This window comes from Limtongia smithiae (assembly GCF_038497785.1).
Source record: "Limtongia smithiae strain NRRL Y-17922 unplaced genomic scaffold V1518scaffold_1, whole genome shotgun sequence".
Classification (NCBI taxonomy): Eukaryota; Fungi; Ascomycota; class Lipomycetes; order Lipomycetales; family Lipomycetaceae; genus Limtongia; species Limtongia smithiae.
In genome coordinates, this window is record NW_027117622.1 from 894,020 (window position 1) to 919,461 (window position 25,442).

Consider the following 25,442-nt stretch of genomic DNA (forward strand, 5'->3'; position numbering starts at 1 on the left):
ACTCTGGGAATCCTGTAAGCCCTAACCGGATGCCGAATGCCCAATTCAAGTTTCCTTGATCGCCGCACCAATGCTGATACGTCGTTCTACATCGACACCGTCTTCAATTGCTCGCATTCGATGGTGGTTGTAGCCAATTCATGGAGTTCAAGGCGCGAATAATATGTCAGCCGACAATCGATAATCTATCTACTCTTCTGCACATCAGCATCGCTGGCGCGGGAGATTTTCTGTTCGGTCGAGCATGCGAGGGCGCACAACGGATACTGATGCATTCGCGCAGCAAGATCAAACTCGCAAAACTTCGTGGACTATATCTGTCGGGATATACTGACTGGAAAAGTCAAATGGGTGGTGTTCCCGGTATTTTACAAGCACAGACTATAGCTGCGTCGAGGCCGGCAAAGAGTCATGACAAGGTGAACGGACGGGCTTCAGCTACAGTTGTGTACGGAGACAAGCATCTGGAGCACGCTATTGGCACACTACAGCATTTTGTGCTACGGTATGCCTTGGATGCAGATATAAGGCATGCAGTTGGTCCCATATCAACCGAGTGCATGACTGTGTTGCCAGTTAACTTGACGGCGATGGGGTCAAGCGCTTCAATGAGCTACATCATCGTGCTCCCTACTCCTCGGCCAAAATTCAGCGCTCTGAAGGCGAAAAATTCAGGAATCACCAAGGGACAAGATATAGCGAAACTTCGTAAAAATATGTCTTGCATTTCTGACAATTTCGAAGTTGTGACACCGGACATGGTGTTTGACGAATACACAGTACCGCCGCGGATTGTGTTTGTCGATTTACCGAACGAACGATTTTTGGACCAAGCAATGCAAGTGGATTGGTGCATGCCTGTTAACGCAAAAGACGGCCATACTTCTCTGATCGATATCGGGCTTGTCGTTTACTGTCTGGGTGCATCGGTTGACCCATTTGGAGAGAAGTTCGTTAAGTTTGTGAAGACATTTCCATCTCATTGTCAGGTTTGTGCATGCGGTGATTGAGACTATGACGACAATCTGATTCTGACTATACTGTATCAGCATGCCGTATGTCACCACTGGTATTCCCAAGGAGCGGCAGATTTCCCGAAAGCATCGCTGCTGAACCAAGCCTTGAATACGATTTCCGATGCCCAGTTTCCACTATTCCATACCGAGACTGACTCTCACCTCATGAAGAATTTGGCGACTATCAAAGGCGCTAGCGTTCGCGAAGGTGCCAATGGTTTAGAATACAGATTTAGAGGCCATACCGAAGGGTCAGAGCTATGGACGTGCAGCGTGGATGACTCGCTGGCAACTCATGCGGACACTGAAATAACTGAACTTGTAGCGTACCCGGAGTTTTTGGCAAAATGCGCTGAGGAGCTTCAAAACTTGACGCAAACTGTGACTGAAGGAGACTATGGCGACGTGGAAGTGGTATGCATTGGAAGCTGCTCGTTTGCTGCAACTGAATACAAGGCGACGTCAAGTACTCTCCTGCGAATTCCTACGAAAGCATCAACTGTTGGAATTTTATTGGATTGTGGCGAAAGTACAGTGTTCAGTATGCGCCGGTTGTATGGTGTCGTTGGATGCCAGAATATCTTGCGGGAGGTCGAAATGGTAATTATTAGCCATATGCATCCCGATCACGCGTTTGGGTTGATAAGTTTTTGCATGGAGTGGATTCAAGAAAATAGAGATGAGTACAGGCGGAAGCTGTGCATACTCGGACCGGGGGAGATTATCGGATTATTCAGAGACTGGAGCGACGCGGTACCGGAGCTTCTACAGCGAACTCATATATACGATCTAGAACAGTGTACAAGTGCCAGTGATTCTCCTGCACTGATGCTTGAGTACGTGTCGCGGGTCGACGTAATTGATGCGCAGCACTGCCGGCCGTCATATTCACTTGCGCTTACGCTGACAAATGGGTTCAAGTTTGCATATTCCGGAGACACACGAGCGGGGAACGAAGCGTTTGTGCAGTGCGCAGCCGGCGCAGATTTGCTAATTCACGAAGCGACATTTGACGACAGTTTAGTGAGCGACGCGGAACACAAGATGCATTCGACGAGGTCGCAAGCGATCGCAGCCGCGAAGGCTGCAAAAGCAAAGAAAGCCATACTGACACACATGGGTCCAAGATACCCGATTGTAATGCCCATGCAGGCGGGGGCGAGTTGCCGCGACGATATGCGGGGTTGGATCTCCGTTGCGTACGATGGCATGCGCCTACGACTTCGAGATGTTGGGCGGCAGGGAGATGTTGAGCAGTTGTTGGGCATTATACTGAAAGATGCCAGAGTTTAGCCACTGACAGAAGGCGTATGGCGCAGCTTAAATACAGCAGAGAAACTTCCAGTTAAAAGTGGTCGATGATCAAGACGATAGGTGCTGATGCTCTTATGCAGGGCAGCATCGCACATGTGACAGTTTCCACTAGACATAGAGTGCTGTCTGTAAATAGCTTGTCTTCGGCTCCCGCTAGTATCTGCACAGCCTCGCTGACGTGCTTTTTTCTCAGTTTGCCAGCGGGGATGGCGATGCACGCCCGGCGGCGTACGCGAGTTTCTGGCAGCGGCGAGCAGGCCTGGCGGCTGAAGAGTTGTGGCACAGGGACAAACCCTAGCTCATGTGCCACCTGCGGCGTCATTGTGTGCGCGGCTGTGTCTGTGCCTGGGGGTGGCTGTGTCGCAGCGTGCGTGGCCGAGCGCACAAAACGCGTACCGTGGCTGTGGCTGTGGAGGCACAGGGAGGCAGTGGCAGTGTGAACAGCCAGCCAAGACAGTGAACTGCGGTGCCTAGCACGCCTCCGCAGCGCCTGCCAGCCTCTACTTCACGGGCCTCTCCTCCTTCTCAGCTCATTTCTCATCCACCTCGCGCGCACTTCCCGCGCACTACACACGGCAGGTCTTTGTTCTCCTGCGGCATTGACTGCTGTCTCCTGGCATCATGGCCGAACAGCAAGGCAGAAATCGTGAGTACACCCCCTCTCTACACTTCTCGCGCCGCGACCGACCAGCTGATGGTTGCAGCATTCTACACGGCGGACGACGACCAGTTGCTCGACAATTACCACCAGGACACTCAGCATCTAGACCAGCAATATGACGACCAGCAATATCCTCAGCAGCACCAGCAAGGGGGGATATATTCCAGTTACCTCTCTGATCAGCAAAATCCGCAATCAACGTACGAAACGTACGTGAACGAGGCTGCCGCGCCGAGCCAATACTACGATCCATACCCAGCGGCACAGGGCCACTACGACAACTCGTACGACGACACTCTGGATCAGTCTCATTCTGACAATGGCTCGGGGGGATTTGGGTCCGCTGTCGAGAGATATCGGCAGCAAGATGAGATGCGACAACAGGTCGCATCTCCGTACTTGATGCCCTCAGTGCCCGCACCAATGCCAACCCGGTTCGGTCTCTCATCCTCCGGCGGTCAGCGCCATCCCTCCCAGTCTAGCCAAATCGGCGGGAGTGATCTGGAGTCTGGCGATTACTATGGTAGCGATTCACAAGATCACTATCTTCTAACAGATTACCCGCAGCAGCTGTCAGGAAGGATGTCACCATTTAGAGCTTCGCCTACACCGACCGACTTTGCTGGCGAAGATTATACGGCAAACACCTACAGACTGGCAGAATCCGTCGCAGGAGACAATCCAGCCTTATATCCTCAGTACTACTACCAGGACTACGAGCAAAATCCCGACACATTTATCAATGGTGATGGATATCAAGTTACGATGGAGCCTACTTACATGCAAGCCGACATGCCTCCTGAGCCTATCTATCAGAAGGAAAACTTCAAGTCTGTTGACATTGCATTCGAGGGCGGTAATTTCGTTTTTGATTTCCCCGTTCCCGGCTCTCTTGCTTCAAAGTCCGACAGAGGTGAATTCAAGCACTTACGCTATTCCGCGGTTACTGTCGAGCCGGGAGAATTTGTTGATGCCGGATTCACTCTTCGCCAGATGAAATATTCGCCAAAACGAGAAACAGTGATCTTTATTGTCATCACCATATACAACGAGGATGATATTCTTTTGGCTCGGACACTTAAAGGCGTGTTTGAGAATATTTACCATTTGTGTAATCTGAAGCCGAAAGACAACAGCGAGTGGGGTCCAACTGCTTGGAAAAGAGTCGTGGTTTGCATTGTTGCAGACGGTCGTGCCAAAGTCAATCCGCGGGCTCTGGCTCTATTAACTGCTCTTGGGTGTTATCAGGACAATAGTGCCAAGGGTAGTATTTCGGATAAGGACGGCAATGCTACTCCAGTGCACGCGCATTTATTCGAATACACCACCAGAATTGGGATCGAAAAAATCGGTAAAACAGTGGAACTCGTCGACATCAGGCATATTGACGAAAAGAAACGTAACAGCAAACGAAAATTTCCTGTTCAGCTCATGTTCTGCCTGAAAGAGGAGAACAAGAAGAAGATCAACTCGCACAGATGGTTTTTTGACGCATTTTCGCGTACTCTGCAACCAGAAGTTTGCGTCTTACTAGATGCTGGAACTAAGCCGACCAACGATTCTCTATACTATCTCTGGCGTGAGTTTAACCTTGACCCAACTGTTGGCGGTGCTTGCGGTGAAATCCGAGCAGACTTGGGAAACAACCTCTCAAGGCAGATTTTTACGGCGATCAAAAATCCGCTCGTCGCTTCTCAGAATTTCGAATACAAGATGTCGAATATTCTTGATAAACCTTTGGAATCCTCGTTCGGCTTTATTTCTGTTTTACCAGGCGCGTTTTCAGCGTATCGATACAGAGCGATCCAAAATGATGAGCGAGGACTTGGCCCACTGGAAAAGTATTACAAAGGCGAAACCATGCACGCACCCACGACCGACGATGACAAGACTGGCAAGTACAAAGGACCAAAAATTTTCGACTCGAATATGTACTTGGCCGAGGACCGAATTCTCTGCTACGAGCTTGTGACGAAGCGGAATTGCAACTGGAAGTTGCGTTATGTGAAGGAAGCATCGGCATCAACAGATGTTCCCGATAAGCTTGATGAGCTCATTCTCCAGCGACGACGATGGCTCAATGGCTCCTTTTTTGCAGCTCTATACGCGCTTTTTCATCAACAGTACATATGGAGATCTAGTCACAGTTTCTGGCAAAAGATTATGTTCCATGTCGAGTTTGTATACCAGGCAGCATCTATTGCATTTTCTTGGTTCGGGTTAGCGAACTTCTTCCTAGTTTTCCGCATTTTAGTCGCATCTCTGGGCGACTCATCTCTAGGATTTGCACCCGGCAAAGTTCTCGGCGTCATTTTCGAATGGCTTTACATAGGATGTCTGTTCATCTGCTTTATTTTGTCATTTGGTAACAAACCGAAGGGCACGAAGAGATTTTACGTCGCCATTGTTTGCATCTTTGCAGTGATCATGGCCTATCTCATGTTTGCTGTGATTTACATTACCATCAAGTCGATTGCCGAGGTCAAAGCCGATAATGATGGTTCTATCACTTTTTTGCTATTTGTCACAAACTCGACTTTGCGAGGCGTGGCAATTTCTCTAGCTTCAACATATGTTTTATATATTTGGTCGTCATTTTGTTTTTTCGAGTTCGGACATTTATTCCACAGTGTGAGTACTCCGCCTGTCTGATCTCGAGTTTTCTTACTGACTTCTTTAAAGTTTCTCCAATACTTGCTGTTGAGTCCGTCGTATATAAATGTGCTTAACGTTTATGCATTTTGCAATATCCACGACGTTTCATGGGGTACTAAGGGCGATACTGGACATGCCGCTAGTCTTGGAACTGCGGTGATTCAGGCCGATGGCAAAGCGCAAGTTGCTATCATATTCGAAGAAGAGAAGCTCAATGACGCTTATCAGAGCCGATTGAACGAGCTTAACACTGTACCAGTGGCGAAGGCAGAAGTTGTCAATCAGAAGGACAGGCTTGAGAATTACTACGCGCTATCGCGTACTTGGGTCGTTGTTACTTGGGCAGTTAGCAATTTTGCTCTTGTTGCGATTGTACTGCGAACCGCGGGAGTTGAACGACTGGACTCGGATGACGATACATCTAGCAAACGATTACTAAGAAGAGACTCGGATGATGAAACAGAGGAAGAGCTAATATCAACGATTTATCTTGAGGTTGTACTTTACTCCGTCGCCGTGCTTGCATTTATCCGATTTATTGGTGCCATGGTTTATCTCTGCGGTCGCAGATTCAGATCAATGCGACGAAGGTAAACATTGTTGTGTGAGGCACTGTTATCTTTCGGTGTTACCATCACGTTGCGGTATTGCTATGAGTTTGTGGTTTAGACCCTCTATGTATGTTTGTGACTCAGTTTTGTTGTTGATTTTCGAAATTGTGTTCAACGTTACTTTCAAGTTAATCATGCTTTATTTACATATTCAATTAAAATTGTTCAGAATAATCTGAGACGCCATTGATTACGTTGCAAATGTCTAGCAACTCAAATCTGCGACGGCCTTACCACGTGTAATTTGACCCAGACTTGTAGTAAAATGGCTTGTCTCTGAGAGCAGTCCATGGCCTCCTAGCGTTCATCTTTTGTTCACGTTCCTTGGCGACGCGCTTAAGCGTTGCCTCGGTCTTGAGAATGACTTGGACATGGTGTTCCTTTCGCTTCAATAGGCCTGCACGTCCACGGCCTTTGTAATCCAGCATAGTACTCAAAGTCATGACAGGCTTAGGTTCCTTGCCGGACCAGATCTCATCGACATAGAGACTGTTCTCGTCCATACCCAGCGCCTTTGCCTCTTCTATACCTCTGTACAACAGCTTCTCGACATCGCGTCCGATGTTCTTCACACTGAAATGACAATGCGCAATAGCTTTGTAGATATTCATTTTCCGCAAAGATCTCAGAAACGGAGTAACCTTCTTCACGCTACCCTTCTGCGTATTCGACTTGACCCATACGCTTGGCTCGAGCAGCTGCTTCAGTTGCCGACTCGGCTTGAATCGATAGTGCTTGCCATAAATCAGAGGATCTTCTTCACCAGTCGTCTGTTTAAGGTAGACGGCGCGCTGTAAGGGGCTCAAGTATGTCTCCATGACGGTTTTTGGCTTCGGCTTCATAATTTCCATCAGCTCTTTATCATCTTCCGGCTTCATAATTTTGGTTGCAGATTCTCCCTCTGATTCAGTCACCGAACCACCGTAGTTATCCAGCATCTTGTTGAGTCTGTCGGTTTCTGCCTCATCGTGTGATTTTTCAGCGGCCTTCTTCTCCTCCTCCAATCGAAGACGCTGCGCCTCCGCGTTCATATCGAGTGCGGTGAAGAGACCTGGTGCATTCTCCGGTTCTGGAGCGATGCTGTCGAAAATGGAGCTAGTGTCTTCTGACGAACTTGATTTCGCGATATCTTCGTCGCTAGAACCTTTGCTACCGCCCTTCCCTCTCGAATCGGCAAATTGAAGACTCGGGGTGAAACTTATATGACGAACAATTCTATCTAAAACATAACCGTTAGATATGCGCCAAACGGGAAACCAAAGGTATGGCGCAAGTCAAGCCCAGGAACGCGTACTTTGAACAGTGCTCTGGAAAATTGGCTTGTGGGCCAGTCGGCAACGAGACGCAATTGAAAGAGTCGCACTGTGGCATGAGGGCAGTGCCGTCAATGTCCGTATGGTCACCATTCTGATATCCTGAAGTTGCCTTCCTGCCGTTGCTCTCCGTCCGCGTGGAGTGGAATTCCGCTGGTCAAAAAACGGTGCGCTTTTCGCAACTTGTGTACCTCGTTTGGTCTCGGGGCGACCAATTTCCCGTGACATGTAAGCACTAGAGGTATTGGTACTTCATGTCACGTGAATATCTCTCTATGACGTAGTTTCTCGATGTCCCCTGATAGAATAGTGAAGGGTAAGAGCAACTTACGCACATGCCATGAATCTCAGACCAGTGATGAAAAATGTCGAATACAGATGAAGCTGGATTTGATAGATCAAACGACTCTGATCAAGTCTACAAAATGGAAATTGACGATGACGGCAGCAGTTTCCACGACGTTGGTGGCGACGATTTTACAGAAGCAGATGCTGAGAAGCTAGGCACGTTGCTGGAAACTGTATTAACAACCCCGTACAAGTATGGAGCGCATATGGAATTACTGGCACTTTTGCAGAGAGCTGGATCGGGTGCTTTGGCGGAGGAGTTGAAGGACGAACGCGAGCGCGTGTCTAATTTGTTCTTGATGGGCGAAGAATTTTGGATGCAATGGATCCGTGAGGAGTTACCCAACCTTCAAGGCGACCAAAGAACTGTGCTATATGGCGAGGCTTTGGTTAATATACTCGAGTTATATTCGCGGGGCATACGCGAGCTGTTTTCTGTGGAGCTATGGAAGCAGTACATCGACTTTGTGCTCTCTGAATGGCAACACGAGAGTAGGATCACTAATAAGATCACAGCAGACAAAAACTTACAAATTCTCACGGACACCATTGTTGAGGGAGTTTTGACTGCCGCTGTAGAGGCAACTGCATATGCAATTCCTGATGTGAGTCAATCTAATTTTGTGTTCCGTCGATGCCTCAGCGGTTGTTAATCGAAGCTATAGAGCCACATTGTCTGGAACACTTATCGTGACTTCCATATGCAAAAGCTCAAGAATACAGGGTCCGCCGAGAATATACAACTAATGAAGAGCTTATATCTCGCGCGCCTGAAAATTCCCCATGTCGCAATATCCGAGACATTTTCTGATTATTCGACAATGATCACCGAGTACGACAACAAAAATTACGAAAAGGAACTTGTTTCCGCAAACAAAATTGTACATAATTCCAGAGAAATTTTATCGCGGACGCAGAAATTTGAAGATTACCTGGCGCACAATCCGGAAGATATCAGCGCATGGGCACAATATATAGATGTCGCTAGAGGGCTACCGAAGAAATTATCGGATCGTGAGTTTCCAAAATGCTTGTTCGAAAGGGCACTACGGCACTTGCCGACGGCTTCAACAATTTGGGAGGCGTATATCTTCTTTCTTCTTGAGCTTAAATTTCCGTCTGCCACTGTTTACGATGTATGCGAGCGCGCTGTTAAAGCGTGTCCACGCTCTGGTGCGCTATGGGCACAGGCTATCAACGTACATGATACGTTTGGTTCGGCGTTCGGGATTGTTGAGAAGTTGAAGAATCGCGCATTTGCGACTGGATTATTGGATTCTAGTGCCGAGGAGTATAGCCAGGTAGCCGCCGAATGGACTGCGTATCTAAGGCGAAGACTTGATAATGCGAAGGCCGAAGACAATGGAGAAGGAGCAACAGAGTTTCTTCAACAAGTTGACGCCATTGTTACTGCGTTTGATACAACATTTCCGATTAAGAAGCGCAAGGACTCCAAGTACATACTGCCGCAGATGTACATCTCTATTTTGACACGCTACGAAGATTTTGAAAAGGCTCGCGATCAATGGGAAGTGCTCACCAAATCCCATGCACAAGAGTCGGAATTTTGGATCAAACGAATTGAATGGGAAAAGAGAATTCCGAATGCTCTGAGCTCTCGATATAGTGAAATCAGCACGTTATACATGCACGCTGTAACGACGACAAATGTTGACTCGCCCGAAATACTCGCAGATGCATGGATCGCTTATGAGCGGGATTACGGATCAGCATATGCATTAGGTAGGGCATTTATCAGAGCCAAAAAGGCTACGCGGATTGCGCAGCGACGACGTGCATTACGAGCTGCCACGATGCAGGAGCATGCAGAGACAGCGGCAGTTCTTACACGTACTGAAATTACAGCGGCTCCTTCAAATTTGCCGTCCAATGACGAAGCTGAAGGGAACTCAGATACGACATCTACTTCACTTAAGCACAAAGCCACGCCCGCGGATGGCTCTACTAGCGAAGCAAGCAGGAAAAAGCAGAAACTGACTGAATCTACTGAAGCACCTTCGCCTCTTCGGGACCGAGAGCATTCTACTGTTATAGCGGAGGGTTTTCATGAAGATGTCACCGAAGAGCAGGTTTCTCACTTCTTCCAAGATGTAAGTCTGACCAAGCTAGATTAATGTCCGTCCTACTAATTATCATACAGTGCGGCAACGTCAAATCCATTAAAATCATGCGATCAGGTGGTTCTGCTACAGCTACATTGGAATTCGAATCTAAAGAGGATGTACTTGCAGCCCTGACTCGAGATCAGAAGAAGGCTGGGGATAGCACAATAACAGTTCGTGTTGGCAACAATACAACTCTATGGATTACAAATTTTCCATCAGCTGCAGACGAAGCCTATATTCGGGCCTTGTGTGAACCCTTTGGCGAGATTTTGGACATCAGGTTTCCGTCACTTTCAGTGAACAACAAGCGCAGATTCTGCTATCTACAATACACACGGTCGGCAGATGCGGTTCGTGCGCAGCAGGCATTAGATGACTCAATCGCGGCTCCAATTGCTTCCACGACTGAGACGCCATCGGAAACCCCGCAAGATTTGACGAAGGTACGCAAACTTATAGTCAAGATTAGCGATCCTTCCCAGAAGCAACGGCGGCATGGTGCAGTGTATGACGGCCGTGAACTCTTTGTGCGAAATATTCCTATTTCAATGAAAGAGAGTGCCATTCGCGAGCTGTTTGAGAGACATGGGACTGTTGCGCGAGTGCACCTACCCAGCAAAGACGATTTATTTCATGCACACCAAGGATTCGGATTTGTTACATACGAAAACGTCGACGATGCCAAGAACGCTGTGGAAGCGCTGAACATGGTGACCGCGAATGGGCGGGCGTTAAATGTCAGCTTAGCAGAGGTAAAGACGGGAAGTGCGGGTTCCAGTGGTCTCAGAGGAGGAATAAGAGGGGGAGCAAGAGGAGGTTTCAGAGGCAAGCGAGAGAACTTCACAGGTAGAGGTTTTAGTCGTGGCGGACCATCCAGGAGAATTTGAGTGTAGCTTAGTCGCTCTTCTGTTGTACGATATATAAATACTGAACAGTTACCTAGCTGTCGATATGTTGCTAGAGCGAAAGCGGTTGTTCCTGGTCGGACTTTCACATGACCTCTACGCGTGCATGCGTGTAGAGACGCGTCACATTTTACGCATGCGTTCTACAAGTCCAATCACAGCGCGTACTTTGCAAGTAACGAAGTGACGATATTCCATGGCTTGAATCGGATCCACGGTGTTCATCAGACAAATGCACATCGTCAATAGCAGAATGACTCGTCGATGTTGATCATGCTACTGCACGTCATGCAGTCTGCCGAGAAACTGGAACAGAAGACGGATGAACTTAACGCAGCGATCGCTGGGCTAGAGTGTGGACAAGCCCGCTGCCAACAGACTGCAACTAGCTGCGGTTGCTGCTGCTGCGGCCTCTATTAATCAGTCGCCTAGAAGCTCTACGACTACCGGAACCGCCACTACCGCAACAGCAAAGATCATTCAAGCGATCCTTTAATGATTTTACGAGCACAGTGGGCTCGTACGCGGGAAGCCGGAAAAAGACGTTCGAAGACGCCAAGAAAGAGAGTCGCCCCCCCGCCGACGAGAACCAGCTGTGGTCCATCAGTAGATCAGCTGAAAGCCTCGCATGAAGATACGAACAGAAATTGAATCGCAGTCGAAAGAGCAAAATACATTTCAGAGGGAAAATCAAGGATTTGTAAAGCACCTTGAGCACGTTGCATGGGAAAAAGTCGATCTCTTGAAACAGATTACGGGATCTCGAGGGTGAGGTTGATAGCTCAACGAAAAGGCCAAGCTCCCAGAACAATACTCCAAAGGAATAAATATCTCATGATGAGTATGTGGGAGAGAGGTAAGACATTAACGCTTCGCCAGGCACAGTGTAGAACAAGAAAGCGGTTTCGTCCAATGTCTCTAGAGAGACAACATCTAGAGGATCGCGAAGTGAGCAATATGAGCGGTGTCAGCAACAGAGGGGTTTGTGTACACCGGCTCAGCCGCGCCTCGCTCAGAACATTCCCAGGTTCTATCAACTCCACTACATCGTTCCCAGCATCAGCTACACTACGCGTCATGCCTGGGCTCAGCTTTGACAATTTTCAGCGAAACAGTTTTCTTGCGGCGAAGGGATATCCTGTGCCAAAGGCGACGTCGACTGGTACAACGATCGTCGGCTGCCGCTTCGATGGCGGCGTAGTGGTACAGCATTCTCATACAGCAGTTATCTGGTGTTTACTGACGCGCGTTGTGCCAGATTGCCGCCGACACGCGAGCAACAGAGGGCGATATCGTTGCCGACAAAAACTGCGAGAAGTTGCATCGGATCTCGCCTTCGATCTGGTGGTACGTCTCTAGTTAATCCTGCGCGTCATATGTTCACGGCGGCCACTGACTTGTGAAACTTTAGCGCTGGCGCTGGTACTGCTGCCGACTGTGTACGTGGTTATCATGTAGCTGGGCTGAGTTTTGATCCGGTCCGCTAATTGTTTTGCGCGTAGGAATTCGTCACACAGCTGATGTCATCCACTCTCGAGTTACACGCTCTCAGTACAGGCAGAGCGCCTAGAGTCGTGACCTGTTTAACCTTGTTGAAACAGCACTTGTTCAAATATCAGGGGCATATAGGTGCTTACCTGATTGTTGCTGGTGTTGATGCCACTGGTATGTCTGCTCCTGAGGACGTCAGGGCTGTACAGAGCAGAACCGCGGTGCTAACTGCTGTGATTAATAGGTCCGCGTTTATTCTCCATCCATGCTCACGGATCCACAGATGTTGGGTATTACCTGTCGCTGGGCTCAGGATCAATGGCGGCGATGGCTGTTCTGGAGACTAACTGGAAGGAAACATTGACGAAGGACGAAGCCATGACGCTGTGCGCATCGGCCATCGAGGCCGGTATCTGGAACGATGTGAGATAATTTCTATGACATTTTGGCGTAATCTTTGTGGCTGACAATTGATAGCTCGGTTCCGGTTCGAATGTCGACATGTGTGTCATGGAAGTTGACAAGGTAAGTAGTTTCAATACGAGACGGGTGTTTGTATGCGTGCAAGTTCGCTGACGCTGTGCTGCAGCCCGCAGTTCTTTACCGGAACTACCGCACACCCAACGTGCGGGCTACGAAGGAGAAATCATATCTATTTGCGAAGGGCACTACGAGTGTGCTGAGTACGAAGATCCGCCCCATCGTGAAGACGGTGCCGTACGACATCTTCGAGGAGGCGGTTGTGAAGGACGATGACAAGATGGAGGTTGACAGCTAGACAGTGTCACTTTTTCTGTGTGCATAGTGAATTTAACAGGTCCTCTAGAAATTTACGTAGTCCTGGGGTTATGAGAAGAGGGCAAGCTGGAGCTAGAGTTGAGAGTGCGGCGTTGCCGCTGGAGAAAACTTGAAAAACCTGGACAGCTTGGCCCGCGTCCTGCACACAACACACTTACGCAGCTGCTCAGGAGCTGCAATGTTTGCAACAAAGGCGTAGGTATTATGACCGAGCAGCTCCCAATCCAGGAAGGTAAATGCCTATGAAAGAAGGACTTCTGGGTCGGCTGAATTAATTGACTTACCGCCATCTCTGTGTAGTGTCGACAGTCCTGCTCGAGCATCTCTCAAAGAATAAGGTCACCATTCTAGTCGGTGAAACCGGCAGCGGAAAGTCTACGCGTATGGTCACTTGCATTTGCGACTTCAGTTTGTTGCCATTGTCTCTATACTGACGTCGTTGCGGTCTTAAAGAGGTTCCACAGTTAATCCGGTCGCTCGACGCAAAGCATGAGATCATCGCCGTCACACAACCACGTAGAGTGGCCGCAATCAACCTAGCGAAACGAGTCGCCGAAGAGGTCGGCACAGAACTGGGACAGGATGTATGTTATTGCACTATTTGGTACATTGACAAATTGCTAACTCCCGTCACTTCAGGTTGGATACACTGTGCGCTTCCAAAATATGAGCAGCCAGCGAACAAAAATCAAATTCTTGACAGACGGCATGTTGCTCCGGGAGCTGCTTTTACAGCCCGAGCTTAATAAGTACACGACCATAATTCTCGACGAAGCGCACGAACGTACCGTCATCACAGATCTACTTATGGGATTCCTCAAGGACCTTTTACTTCACCAGCGCAAGAACAACTTGCGGCTCATCGTCATGTCAGCCACACTCGATGCAGAGAAGTTCAGCAGATTTTTTGAGGGAGCGGAGGTTCTTTATGTTCAAGGTCGCAAATTCGCCGTCGAACGACTGTACCTTCCCCGGCCAGTGGACGATGTTGTGGACGCGATGGTGAGGACCGTGGTGCAGATTAACATGTCGCAGCCAACAGGTGATATTTTGGCTTTTTTGGCGGGGCAGGAGGATATCGATAAAGCTGCTGAACTTCTGGAGGAGTTAGCTTCCACAATGCCCAAGAATGTGCCTCAGATAACTGTTCTTCCGTTGTACGCTGCTCTGCCACCGGAGCGTCAGATGGCAGTGTTTGAACATATCCCGGGTTTCAAGCGTAAAGTCATTTTGGCTACGAATATTGCGGAAACGTCATTGACCATTTCCGGTGTGCGATATGTGATCGACGGTGGGCTACACAAAGTCAAAGTCTGGCGACACGATCTCGGTCTGGATAGTTTGTTGACGATACCAATTGCCAAGTCGAATGCAGCACAGCGCATGGGTCGAGCAGGTCGTGAAGCTGCGGGCAAGTGTTACCGGTTATACACAGAAGCGGACTACCATCTGCTGCGCAATCAGAACGAGCCAGAAATCGAACGGTGCGATGTTGCGTTTCCGTTGTTGACTTTAAAATCGGCCGGGGTGTCAGATGTGATGCGGTGGAGCTGGCTAGAGAGACCGAGCAAAGGCGCAAGTATGGTATCTGTGTTTGATAAAGCACGGAGGATGAGAGTGATTCTGACCTATCTAGTAATGTCAGCCTTGACGCAGCTATATGCGCTTAAAGCACTTGACGATGCAGGGAAAATCACCAAATTTGGTCGTCAGATGGCTCTATTGCCTCTTCCTCCGCATCTCGCAGCCGTGCTTCTCAGAGCACATGAGCAAGGTATCGATGATGCAGTTCTGGATATTGTTGCGTGCCTATCCATTGAGAATCTGGTAATGAATCCGCGCCCAGAAAAGCGCGACGAGGTTAACGATGTGCGTATGCCGTTTATTTCAGCGAGTGGCGGCATGGGTGATTTGATCGTGCTGCGCAACTACGTGCAGCACTATCGCAGTTTGCCGTCTGCACGAGAACGAACAGAATGGTGCGAGAGTGTCTACATTAACGCAAGAGCGATGGCGAATGCCGAGGATGCGCGTAAGCAATTAGAACGATACATTAAGACGAACATTGCAAACGGAGTAGCAGCCATCGAACCACCGGAGTCTGTGTCCGAACTCAACGAGAAGGTGGTGGAGTGCTTTTTAAGTGGATTCATTGCTAACACCGCTATTGCACAACCTGGAAAAGCATTTATCACTATTGGGACTGGGCAGCCGATCAACGTTCACCCATCGTCAAGCGTGTTTGGTAGGAAGGTGTCCGCAATTATGTATACAGAGTACATATTCACGACGAAGGCGTATGCTAGAAACGTGAGTCCGGTCGATCTCGAATCGTTGCAACGACTTGCGCCGCATTTTTTGAATCGACGGTCAGCTGGCGAAGGCGATGAGAACTAATGAAAAGTGATTCATAGACAAGTTTGTGTAATTTCATTCTTGCCATGTTGTACAAAACTAGCAGTTATGTACTGTACAGTAGGAATATTGGAATAGAGTGGCACTATTACATCATTATAAATACTTAGTGCTGTCCGGCATCGCATCTGTCGTGCCAATGACTTCTGTTGACGGTTGCGCACGCTGCACGCATAGAGTGGCGAAATGGGATGCCATTGCTCAAGTTGCCTTGGCAAGTCGTAGGAGCCAGACGCATGTACTTGCCACCGACCGTGTTTCTGAGAGACACATCCCTCAACATGAAAACGGAAGAGACAGATATTTCGTAAAATCGCTCCTAGTAAAAACTTCCCGTCCTGGCAGTGATCGCATCTAATTGTATGTCCAACAAAATCACGCGTAGATTTTCAGACACCTTGTCTCGCGATGCGTATCCTCACATTGAAGCGAGCAATACCGCTCACTGCAGCGCATGCAGGTAATAGTTCCCAAATATCCACACACAGAGCAAAGTTTCCGTGCAGGATACCTCGATGGCGCGGCTGCCGCCGAGAGAAACGCGTGCGTGCCCTTGTCGTCCTCGTCAAACAGATTCGCAAGCGTTTTCTTCGATCCGAGGATCTTGCGCACGCCTGCCGTTTTTCCGGCACCGCCATGATGATTGCCGTCAATACGAATCAACACGGCGTCGGAAGACTGCTGATGTTGCTCGCGGTCGAGATCGGCAAGGCGGCGCGCAAGAGCGCGTTGTACGGCGGCAGAGTTGCGGTGCTGGAATGTGGAGGCCATACGGCCACCAGCCCGTGTGGGAATCGTGACGTAGCCAGTGGCCAGTGAGCGCGCAGCTGCGGGTATCTCTTCAACGAGCGACATAGGACATGGAAGTGTGTACCATAGGCATGCCAAATCCAGCTAAGTAAGTGAGGCGAACTCGAATCTGGCGCTTAGGTCACGTGGACAAGTGGCGCACGATAGCCCATCGGTGGCGCACGACGGTTAACTTATGAACTTCCTACGATCCAGTTGTATTTTGTCGACATTCTCACACTCTACCAAATCACCGACTATGGCAACAGCGACCATAGTGACCTCGAGATCAGCAGGTGTACCTACGGGGCCGTCAGCATCTAACTCTGGATCCGCTGCCACCGCGCCTACAAATGTACATCTGGCGTCATTCGTTCTTTCTACGCCAGCAGTGGACTCCGTGAAATCCAAGAGAATGCACTTCACATTCGAGGCCTTCCTGCGAAAAGAGTACCAATTTGGCATTGATCCGTCGCGACCTATATGCAAGAAGTATTTACAAGACGCATGCGAGCTTGGCAATGCCTGCGAGGACCGCCATGTACATCCGTCCGCTCCGAACCGGGTCGTGTGCAAGCACTGGCTGCGTGGCCTGTGCAAGAAGGGCGACGCGTGCGAGTTTTTGCACGAATACAACCTGCGGAAGATGCCCGAGTGTACCTTTTTTGCACGCAACAAGTTCTGCACGCAGAGTCCGGATTGCCTGTACCTCCACATCGACCCCCAATCGCGGATACCGGTGTGTCCTAATTACGAGCGCGGGTTCTGTAGGCTTGGACCGGGGTGTCAAAAGCGACATATTCGGAAGACTTTATGCGAGTTTTATCTAGCAGGGTTTTGTCCTAAGGGATCAGCTTGCGACAAGGTGCATCCGAAGTGGACATTCAATGAGAACATGCGCATACGCGCCGCTGGGGAAAAGCCCGTATATCATGACGCTTCCATGGACACGGACGACTTTGCACAAAAAGATACAGAAGATGTTATTAAAGTCCTGCGGTGATATATGATGTGTCAATGGCAAATAAATATCAATAAGTCAATGTTAACAATCATCGGAGGCTATCCTCTAGTCTATCAATAGCACGGCTTGGATGCTGCTGCTTAATTTCACAAGTACCTAATTACAGATTCTATGAAAAAAACACATATATAATTAAGAAACGCTTAACCAACCGACAATGAACAAAATTAAAAAACCGCCATCTCCGTCCCACCGACCAGGCAAAAGTGGATACTATACTATCCACACAAGAACTCAAGACACCGTCCAAAACTATAAACAAAATGTAGAGAAGCTGAAAAATAGATTATTTTACCTTCTTCTCCTCTTCGCGTGTTCGGAGCAACTCCCGTCGACGAAGTCTATTGGCCTCGTCAACTCTGCACTTCTCCAGCCACTTCTCCTTCCTGTGCTCCCAGTTCCGCTCAGCCTCAGATAATCCCTTGAGATGCGCCACAGGTACGCCAATTTGTGCGCTTAGCTTTTGTAAACTATCGTCTTGCCATTCGTTGAAGCCAATGAAGGTGTCGGACTGTCGCTTGTGCTGCTTGATTGTGGACCCAACTGTAGTGCTATTTGCGGGAACAACGAGTTCCTCCCAGTGCTGCACAAACCAAGATGTTACCTTTGCACTCAGTGTCTCCACCTCCGACATGCCTGGTATTAGCTTCGCGTAGCAATCTGCTCCGCGCCACATCAGTGTGGCGTTGTCCTTGCACATCTTCGTCATGACAAGCTGAAATAGATCTTCGATCGCCGAGTAGGACGATATCGATGGGTTCTTGTACAGCATGTTTCTTGCTGCAGTTGCTGCGGAAAATACAACTCGTGGCTCGGCAAAGTGCCTACTCACATAGGTGCCGCAGAAGCCGATGAGTGGCGACAAAATATTTTCTTCCCAGTCTTCCCGAAATGCGGACGTCAGTGTGTTCTGGCGTAAGCTGTATAGACGAAGATACAACGGAATCGCATTGGACAGCGTCACCTGCGCCTTAACTTCCTCGACGAGCTGTAACCGTAGTTCCGGCGGTAACGCAAGCATGTTGCGCTTCCAAAGACAGAGAATGTTGCTGTGTTTCGACATCCATGAAATAAACGGCTGATACAGCTGTGGCATGTTGTACTGCTGCCCGAGTATTGCAATGCCCGGAAGAATGCGCGCACACTGCGCTCCATTGCAGGCAAAACCGTGCGCAATCTTGATCAGACAGTTTGTGATCCACCATTCAAGCGACTCAAACTGCAGGAATTTCGCCGAGACTAGCGCGTCGCAGAACACATCCAATATGTCTTGCGTGGGCGGGTTAATGTCGTTGGTGCATTTCATCGAGTTCACGTACCGCGTAAAGTCTGTCCATTTCCATGAAAATAATAAGTCTGCGTCGTCCAGATAAATATACTGTACCACGATCGCAAGCGACAGTGGTGTGAAGTAGTCCGACGATAGTGTATGTTCGCTCAAACTGGCATCAGCAAACGCAGATCTAAACAAAGTGCTGAAATACGGCACACGGAGATCCAGCAGAAACTTGTGGACGGTAAACGATATCCGTTCGCCTTCAATTCGCAGGGTCATGTCGCCTTGAAACGTGGAATCCTGAATCGACAGAGAGGAGAAAATCGACATCGATGATGTGTTGGTCAAATCCTCTTCTTCGTCACCTGCGTCCGCGGCATCAAACTCCGAAGCGGCCGCCGCCGACGGCCAGATGCCCCCGCCGTTATTGCTTCGTGCATACTGCATCGACACGTCAAATGCTGTAAGCATCTCCCGTTTGCCGCCCATACGCTCCCACAGACTTCGTAAAACGACCGGCCGGTAGCAGCTCGCCACAAGCTTCCGGATGGCGAGATCGTGCTCCGGCGGCACGACTATAGCAGTATACGGAAGGCCGTGTGGAGTCCGCGGTTCCAGACCCAAGCGGGCTCTCAGGATCTCACTGCTGCCGCCATCGCTACTGATACCATCCTCATCCACAGATAAGAAAGATTCGCCGAGCCGTGACAACGGCTTCGCGTATGTGACCGCCAACAACGCTGAATGTGCCCATAGTAACGAAGGCAGCGGTATCGTGTTGTGCTGAGACGGCTGAGATCTCTGCGGACTTCCAATTGCGCTGATGCCGGAAACATGACTGCTCAGGAAGCTGCTGTTATTGATGGGACTGCCAGGACTGCTGCTGCCAGTGCTACTGGCACCTCCGCCACAGATGCTGCTGCTGGAAATAGTACCTGCGCCACCGCCAAGTTGCAGATCAATGTCCAAACACATCAACGCAGGCAAATTCGGCATCACAAAGAGGACGTCAGCATAGCTGTTCTGCGGGTGCGCATGAAGCTCCGCGAGCTGGTCGTCAAGGGAGGACTGGTCCTGAGGTATTGTGACCGGTGTCGGTCCCGGCGACGAGGACATTGCTGTGAGCCGGGCACACTATAGCAGCAGTCTTCCCGCTGTGCGAAGACAAGCAGTCCAGAAAGAGAATACGAGTCCGGTCTTGTAAGAGACTCGAGAGGCGGCGGGCGGCACGACGTGTGGGCGCGGTTGTTACGCGGAAGCAGTGGGCTGGGCAGTTGCCGTTTTTGGCGCGACGTGTGCTCCCAACGAGCCGCATTTTGGGTTAGGGCATCTAGCGGTTCAAGCGCATCTCTGTTAGTGAGTCAACATCAACTTAACTTACATTAGAAACACACTAAGAGCCAAACACGAACAACAGAATCGCATATATCACCCTCTCAGTTAAACTTATAACTTCTGCCCGTCTTAATAAACACACAAAATCCCACATTCTGCTAGCTGACTATATCCTGGCAGATGAGGCATATGATGGGCACCCTCTTCGGTCCGGTCACACTCGTGTAAGCGGCCTGTGCCACCATCTCTTTGTTGTCCATCAATACCTCAACGTCATCCACAGCATCGCCACTTTTGCCCTTTCGAGAACCCGGGCCCAAATTTGACACTATGTTACCTGCTATCTTCTTTCTCGCCTTACCGGGAGACAATACCGGTTCGCTGCTCTCTACTTTCTTGATATCGTCTGCATACCGCTTTCGAATGTCTTCGATCACGCACTCTTCGTGTAGCCAGTTGTGACAGGATGTGCACCAGACCATGACCTTGTCCGGATTATAGTATTTCTTACAGCGGCAGTGCTTGCGAAGAGGCTGATTTTAATGTCAGCGACCGTCCACAAGTGCAACCAACAAATATAATCTTACCATCAGTTCCTGACTTGAAGAGTCATATCGCTGGCGCCAAAACAAATCTGACATCTTAGTGTTGTACTCGTTGTTGTCTTCTATCCAGTGCACCACCGTGGCCTTCGCAGACACTGTCATCGCGTCAATTAGGTCCATATGCTGTGACGCAACAAGCTCCTTGTTCCCGTGATAATATTTGCGGCCGCCTGGTAGCTCAGACGGCCAATACATCCAGAACAGGCGAATGTACACGTTGCTCTTATCTATCGCACGAATCTCAAGCACTCTGCCAATCCAGTATAGCGAAGGGTCGGTGATCACTGCCGCCGTTAAAACATTGTCGTGATTCACAAAGACATAGTCGCCAATGGAGAATTTTTCGTCCCCGACGACAAAGTTCTTGAAACTGCTTAGGTGTTCCCACTCGTATTCCGGTTTAATGGTATAGTCCTGGCCGTATGCGAGATCTGGAATCTCTGCACTGTTGTCATCCCAAAAGTCGAGTTTTCTCTTCTTATTCCGCTTCGAGATAGTCTTAGCATTCTTGTACACAATTTCAAATGGGACGTCCGTAGGAGTCATCATCTTGAAATCGTCATTGTCGGCGGCGGTTCCATCCTCGTACGCGTCGTCGTCGGCCTCGCTGCTCGGGCTCTCATAGCTCATATTTTTGCTGTGCGCGCTGTTTGATCGTGCCTTGCTGGATGTTCCACTCTGTTCTATCGACTTGTTGGCTGCACGTCGTGCAGAATAGGAAGCAGTGGCCCTCTGGCGTGTATGTTGCCGGGTGTCGTCTCCATTCTCGCTCTCTTCCTGCATATCGCTCTCCACATCGTCCTTTGCGATCGCGCGCGGCTCATCCTCGGCATAGTCAGATGCCTCCGGCGACTCCAGGGTCTTATATTTCGGCATCGCAGCCGGGGAGCTCTGCACTTCGTGCAGGTCAGGTTCTGTGACGGGCTGCTTGATGCCCAGCTGTGCCAGAACACGACCAACTATCGAATGGCGTCTCAATTGTTTGACTTTGTTGTCTGAAAATGCGGGAGCCAGGGCCGCGTTGGAATTCTACACTGTGCGGGATCAGTGCAGTCGGGAGAAAGGGGGCCCTTGTGGCAGTTGATGCGCGAGATGTCGGTGATGGTTCGTCGAATCCAAACTTTCGCGGGATATTGGAAAATCGGTGCACAACCTTAATTAACGCCTGCGCCACTGGTGGTGGAAGTTCGTGATTCGGGAACTTTTTCTAGAAATCTGAATGCTTGCTGCGTTACCAGGTTTAGACATGGTATGTCTAGGTGGTTATACTCGAGAGGGAGATGTGATTCGAGAGGCGGTGCGGAAAATGGGGCAGTAAACAATCTACACACGTTACACGCGTCCAGAGTCCAGACGATGTGACAACTCTTGTTATCTTACAATGCAGCCATTTTCTGCTCGAGCTCCTTGATCCATGCCTCTACAGCTTTCAGGTTCTCCTTTTCCCGCATCTCCAGGACGTCCATTTTCTTCTCCACTGCACCGAGGACCTTATCCCACTTCTCCGCCTCCTTCTCGGCAGCAATAAGAGTGCCTCGCAATTCGACAAGGTTGGTCACCGAAGCACCCGCCTCGGCATGCACGTATCGCAACGTCTTCAGCCGGTCGATCAATGGCGGAACTATTCGCGCTAGCTTTTCAACACTGGCGAGCGAGCCGTGAAGTGCGTTGATCTGCGCAATATCTTGCGTGCGCAATACAGGTACGAGCTCGTCAGCTGCGGCTGTAGAGATGGAGTCAGCAGTAGATGGCCGCGTGTGTTTCTGTTGGGGCTGCGACTGCTGGTACTGGATAGCTGCCTGACTCGCTGAAGTCGACGCAGCCACGGCTTCTAGTCGTCCCGACGACGCTGTTAGAGCTGAGATCTTCTGCGTAAGCGATGCAAGCGTCGGAACTATTGGTTGTTCGAATACTGTAGAACTGAACGATTCCGCAAAAGACACGCTAGCAGTGCTTCCCAATGCCCGTTCCAAAACGTCGATACGCGCTTCAAGCGATATCAATTCGGCTTTCTCTGTAGTGACAGCATTGGCGGGGGGTGGCGGTGGTGTCGAGGTTGGCTTCACTTGTTTGTCGTCCGCTGGTACTGGTAGAGACGACGGATCGCCAGCGACCTGTACCGGCGCTCGTCGACCCAACGCATTAATTAAATCACTATGATTGGCACTCTGTTCGTGTATCAGACTCGATATCCGTCTTGCCAATTCGGAGATCTCTTCGACTGTGCTCGCATCGGTCATGTTCTCCTGTTTCAGGCTGCCGTCGCCAGACGCAAGTGTTGCATACAAGTCGTCGACTTCGCTCTTTAGGCGCTGTAGTTTCATGCTAGATGACTCAATCACCTTCCCTTCATCGTCATCTCTGCTGTCAAAACTGCCGGGTGTGGTTTGGAACGTCCTATTCAAAAACCGAGCGCGCGCTGTGTCGGCAGAAATAGTTGTGTAGTCGATGTCTTCATTCTCTTGCTCACTTGGAGTAGCCCCCTGTACAAGCAGTCCTCATTAACAACCATTATTCTTTGTGACCAGGCTGTACGCATGTGTAAAATTACATTATCGTGCGCAGTCTCATCGCGATCGGGTGTCTCAAAGAGTTCGGGAGACCATTGATCCTGAAAGCACCGCCGTGTTAGTGCACGGCGAATCGCAGACGTCAAACCGCAATCAAAGAGCGCTCACAAGATCTGGCAAGGTCTGATACTTTTCGAGGATGGGCATAGACGATGGATGGGCTGAGTGTGCGACAATGACGATACCAAGAAGACTTGCAGCTATAACTCTCGCGCTCGTGGGACTTATCACGCGCACCTGACGCGTTTTCTCGTTAGTTCGTGCACTCGCGTGTCTCAAACGTCTATTTTGATATGAATACCCTCAAAGATACTATCTACGGTCAACGATGGCATGATGTGAATTGCTAAACAACACATAAAACTAATCTCTATGACTGTAAATTGTCGCCACATCCGACCAGGATGCAGACTGTATGCTGTCCACCTCCTTGTCCAACATGCAAAACACAATTCATCTCGCCGATTTAACGATCTACCTCGCCGAAAACAAGATCCATGGTGCCAATAATGGCAACGGCATCTGCGAGGAAGTGGCCACGCGAGATATGATCGAAGCCTGCAAGATGGGCGAAGCCAGGAGCACGAATCTTGCATCTGTAGGGACGCTCAGATCCGTCGGACACGACATAGACACCCATTTCACCCTTGGGAGCCTCAATGGCAGTGTAGGTCTCACCAGGAGGGACGCAATAACCCTTGGTAAAGAGCAAAAAGTGATGGATTAGACTCTCCATATCTTCCTTCATAACGGAACGAGGAGGTGGGCTGATCTTGTAGTCCTCTACCTTGACCGGACCGGCAGGCATGTCGTTGAGGCACTGGAAAATAATTCGAAGAGACTGTCTGAACTCCGCCATTCTGATAAGGTAGCGGTCGTAGCAGTCGCCATTGACGCCGACAGGAACATCAAAGTCCAGTTTATCGTAAACCTCATATGGTTGGTTCTTTCGGATGTCGTAAAGGACACCAGATCCTCGCAGCATGACACCGGAAAACGAGTAATTAAGGACCTCCTCCGCAGTCATTACACCAACGCCGATAGTTCTCAGCTTCCAAATACGGTTGTCGGTCAACAGCTCCTCCACCTCATCAATTCGGTCACCGAACTGGGTCGCCCACATATAGATGTCGTCCAACAAGCCTGGAGGGAGATCCTGAGAGACACCACCCGGGCGGACGTAGGCTGCATGCAGACGAGCCCCAGAGACGCGCTCGTAAAACTCCATAAGCTTTTCTCGCTCCTCCATACCCCACAAGAAGGGGGTAAGAGCACCGACATCCATAGCATGGGAAAGGACAGACATGAGATGGTTGAGGACGCGCGAGATCTCGGCAAAGAGGACGCGAATGTACTTGGCGCGGATGGGAATATCAATGTTTAGTAGCTTCTCGACCGCAAGAGCGAAAACTTGCTCATTAGACATCATGGAGACATAATCCAGACGGTCGAAGTATGGCAGGGCCTGGAGATATGTTTTGTACTCTGGAAGGAGGTTAGTTAGGTTCCGCAAGGGTGATTTACAAATAAACATACCGATCAGCTTCTCGGTGCCACGATGCAGCAGACCAACGTGGGGATCTGACCGCAAAATCTCTTCGCCATGTAGCTCCAGAATGAGACGTAACACGCCGTGTGCAGCAGGATGCTGGGGGCCGAAGTTGACGGTAAAGGCACGAATCTTGCGGTTACGCTGCTGGATGAGGTCGCGCGCGTTCTCTGCGAGATGCGAGTTAGTCGCTTGCCATGGCGTGAGACCACAAATCAACTGGACAGTACACACGTCTGTTGAATGAATTCGAGAGTTCGTCCGCGGGAAGTTCGGAGAGTGTGGTTGCCGTGAACTCGACGTCTGGCTGTTGGCGCGGCAGAGCGCTGGAGAAGGCACGGACAGCGGCAACGGAAGCAGCAGAACGCGCCAGCCGAGCGGCGGGAAGCCTGCCGACGTGTCGAAGGACGGCGGGGGCCAGCATTGCGGTGCTCGTCGGAGGCGTCTGGTCGTCGCAGGCAATCTGTTCGCGTAGTGCAAGAGGTGAAGACGATGTGCCTCGGACGCTGGCGTTGCAAAAGCCGCGCGCCCATTGGTCCGCGCATCTTTCGCGCAGCGCTGCACTTGTGCCGGGGCTTGTACTTCAAGTGAATTTCACGTGATGGACGGGACATGGTGCAAAGTGTGTCCGTGCCTTGGGA

General features: G+C 49.9%; 12 protein-coding genes across 12 annotated transcripts; 6 read left to right on the forward strand and 6 right to left on the reverse strand.

Moving 5' to 3' along the window:
• The first annotated feature begins 69 nt into the window (after positions 1-69).
• V1518DRAFT_409014 (beta-lactamase-like protein) lies at positions 70-2,367 on the forward strand. Its single transcript, XM_066902265.1, has 2 exons — positions 70-989; positions 1,050-2,367. The coding sequence occupies exons 1-2, from the start codon at positions 141-143 to the stop codon at positions 2,307-2,309; spliced, it is 2,109 nt and encodes a 702-aa protein (XP_066761998.1). The 5' UTR covers positions 70-140; the 3' UTR covers positions 2,310-2,367.
• A 584-nt stretch (positions 2,368-2,951) lies between these two features.
• On the forward strand, positions 2,952-6,443 carry V1518DRAFT_409016 (chitin synthase-domain-containing protein). The gene is made up of 2 exons (XM_066902266.1): positions 2,952-5,622; positions 5,674-6,443. The coding sequence occupies exons 1-2, from the start codon at positions 3,025-3,027 to the stop codon at positions 6,238-6,240; spliced, it is 3,165 nt and encodes a 1,054-aa protein (XP_066761999.1). The 5' UTR covers positions 2,952-3,024; the 3' UTR covers positions 6,241-6,443.
• V1518DRAFT_409018 (mitochondrial 54S ribosomal protein uL22m) lies at positions 6,355-7,756 on the reverse strand. Its single transcript, XM_066902267.1, has one exon. It carries the CDS (start codon positions 7,286-7,288, stop codon positions 6,488-6,490), a length of 801 nt encoding a protein of 266 aa, XP_066762000.1. The 5' UTR covers positions 7,289-7,756; the 3' UTR covers positions 6,355-6,487.
• A 239-nt stretch (positions 7,757-7,995) lies between these two features.
• On the forward strand, positions 7,996-10,931 carry V1518DRAFT_369329 (uncharacterized protein; the record flags this gene model as incomplete). The annotated part of the gene is made up of 3 exons (XM_066901268.1): positions 7,996-8,523; positions 8,584-10,029; positions 10,080-10,931. The coding sequence occupies 3 exons, from the start codon at positions 7,996-7,998 to the stop codon at positions 10,929-10,931; spliced, it is 2,826 nt and encodes a 941-aa protein (XP_066762001.1).
• A 1,095-nt stretch (positions 10,932-12,026) lies between these two features.
• V1518DRAFT_424582 (nucleophile aminohydrolase) lies at positions 12,027-13,218 on the forward strand (the record flags this gene model as incomplete). The annotated part of the gene is made up of 7 exons (XM_066905870.1): positions 12,027-12,152; positions 12,208-12,296; positions 12,361-12,388; positions 12,452-12,614; positions 12,685-12,863; positions 12,918-12,965; positions 13,030-13,218. The coding sequence occupies 7 exons, from the start codon at positions 12,027-12,029 to the stop codon at positions 13,216-13,218; spliced, it is 822 nt and encodes a 273-aa protein (XP_066762002.1).
• A 224-nt stretch (positions 13,219-13,442) lies between these two features.
• On the forward strand, positions 13,443-15,848 carry V1518DRAFT_443760 (P-loop containing nucleoside triphosphate hydrolase protein; the record flags this gene model as incomplete). The annotated part of the gene is made up of 4 exons (XM_066906444.1): positions 13,443-13,470; positions 13,548-13,646; positions 13,692-13,822; positions 13,878-15,848. 4 exons carry the CDS (start codon positions 13,443-13,445, stop codon positions 15,633-15,635), a joined length of 2,016 nt encoding a protein of 671 aa, XP_066762003.1. The 3' UTR covers positions 15,636-15,848.
• Positions 15,832-16,631, reverse strand: V1518DRAFT_20611 (uncharacterized protein). Its single transcript, XM_066900905.1, has one exon. It carries the CDS (start codon positions 16,506-16,508, stop codon positions 16,029-16,031), a length of 480 nt encoding a protein of 159 aa, XP_066762004.1. The 5' UTR covers positions 16,509-16,631; the 3' UTR covers positions 15,832-16,028.
• Positions 16,632-16,642: 11 nt separating this feature from the next.
• V1518DRAFT_409026 (uncharacterized protein) lies at positions 16,643-17,618 on the forward strand. Its single transcript, XM_066902268.1, has one exon. The coding sequence runs from the start codon at positions 16,702-16,704 to the stop codon at positions 17,443-17,445; it is 744 nt and encodes a 247-aa protein (XP_066762005.1). The 5' UTR covers positions 16,643-16,701; the 3' UTR covers positions 17,446-17,618.
• Positions 17,535-19,858, reverse strand: V1518DRAFT_443764 (uncharacterized protein; the record flags this gene model as incomplete). Its single annotated transcript, XM_066906445.1, has 2 exons — positions 17,535-19,541; positions 19,722-19,858. 2 exons carry the CDS (start codon positions 19,856-19,858, stop codon positions 17,753-17,755), a joined length of 1,926 nt encoding a protein of 641 aa, XP_066762006.1. The 3' UTR covers positions 17,535-17,752.
• Positions 19,859-20,056: 198 nt separating this feature from the next.
• V1518DRAFT_20146 (uncharacterized protein) lies at positions 20,057-21,808 on the reverse strand. Its single transcript, XM_066900896.1, has 2 exons — positions 20,665-21,808; positions 20,057-20,610 (listed from the first exon to the last, which is right to left on the reverse strand). Exons 1-2 carry the CDS (start codon positions 21,556-21,558, stop codon positions 20,236-20,238), a joined length of 1,269 nt encoding a protein of 422 aa, XP_066762007.1. The 5' UTR covers positions 21,559-21,808; the 3' UTR covers positions 20,057-20,235.
• Positions 21,809-22,058: 250 nt separating this feature from the next.
• V1518DRAFT_369331 (uncharacterized protein) lies at positions 22,059-23,399 on the reverse strand (the record flags this gene model as incomplete). The annotated part of the gene is made up of 3 exons (XM_066901270.1): positions 22,059-23,151; positions 23,208-23,293; positions 23,361-23,399. 3 exons carry the CDS (start codon positions 23,397-23,399, stop codon positions 22,059-22,061), a joined length of 1,218 nt encoding a protein of 405 aa, XP_066762008.1.
• Positions 23,400-23,517: 118 nt separating this feature from the next.
• On the reverse strand, positions 23,518-25,374 carry V1518DRAFT_409032 (nife hydrogenase-like protein). The gene is made up of 3 exons (XM_066902269.1): positions 25,036-25,374; positions 24,789-24,971; positions 23,518-24,737 (listed from the first exon to the last, which is right to left on the reverse strand). Exons 1-3 carry the CDS (start codon positions 25,223-25,225, stop codon positions 23,719-23,721), a joined length of 1,392 nt encoding a protein of 463 aa, XP_066762009.1. The 5' UTR covers positions 25,226-25,374; the 3' UTR covers positions 23,518-23,718.
• Positions 25,375-25,442: the final 68 nt, after the last annotated feature.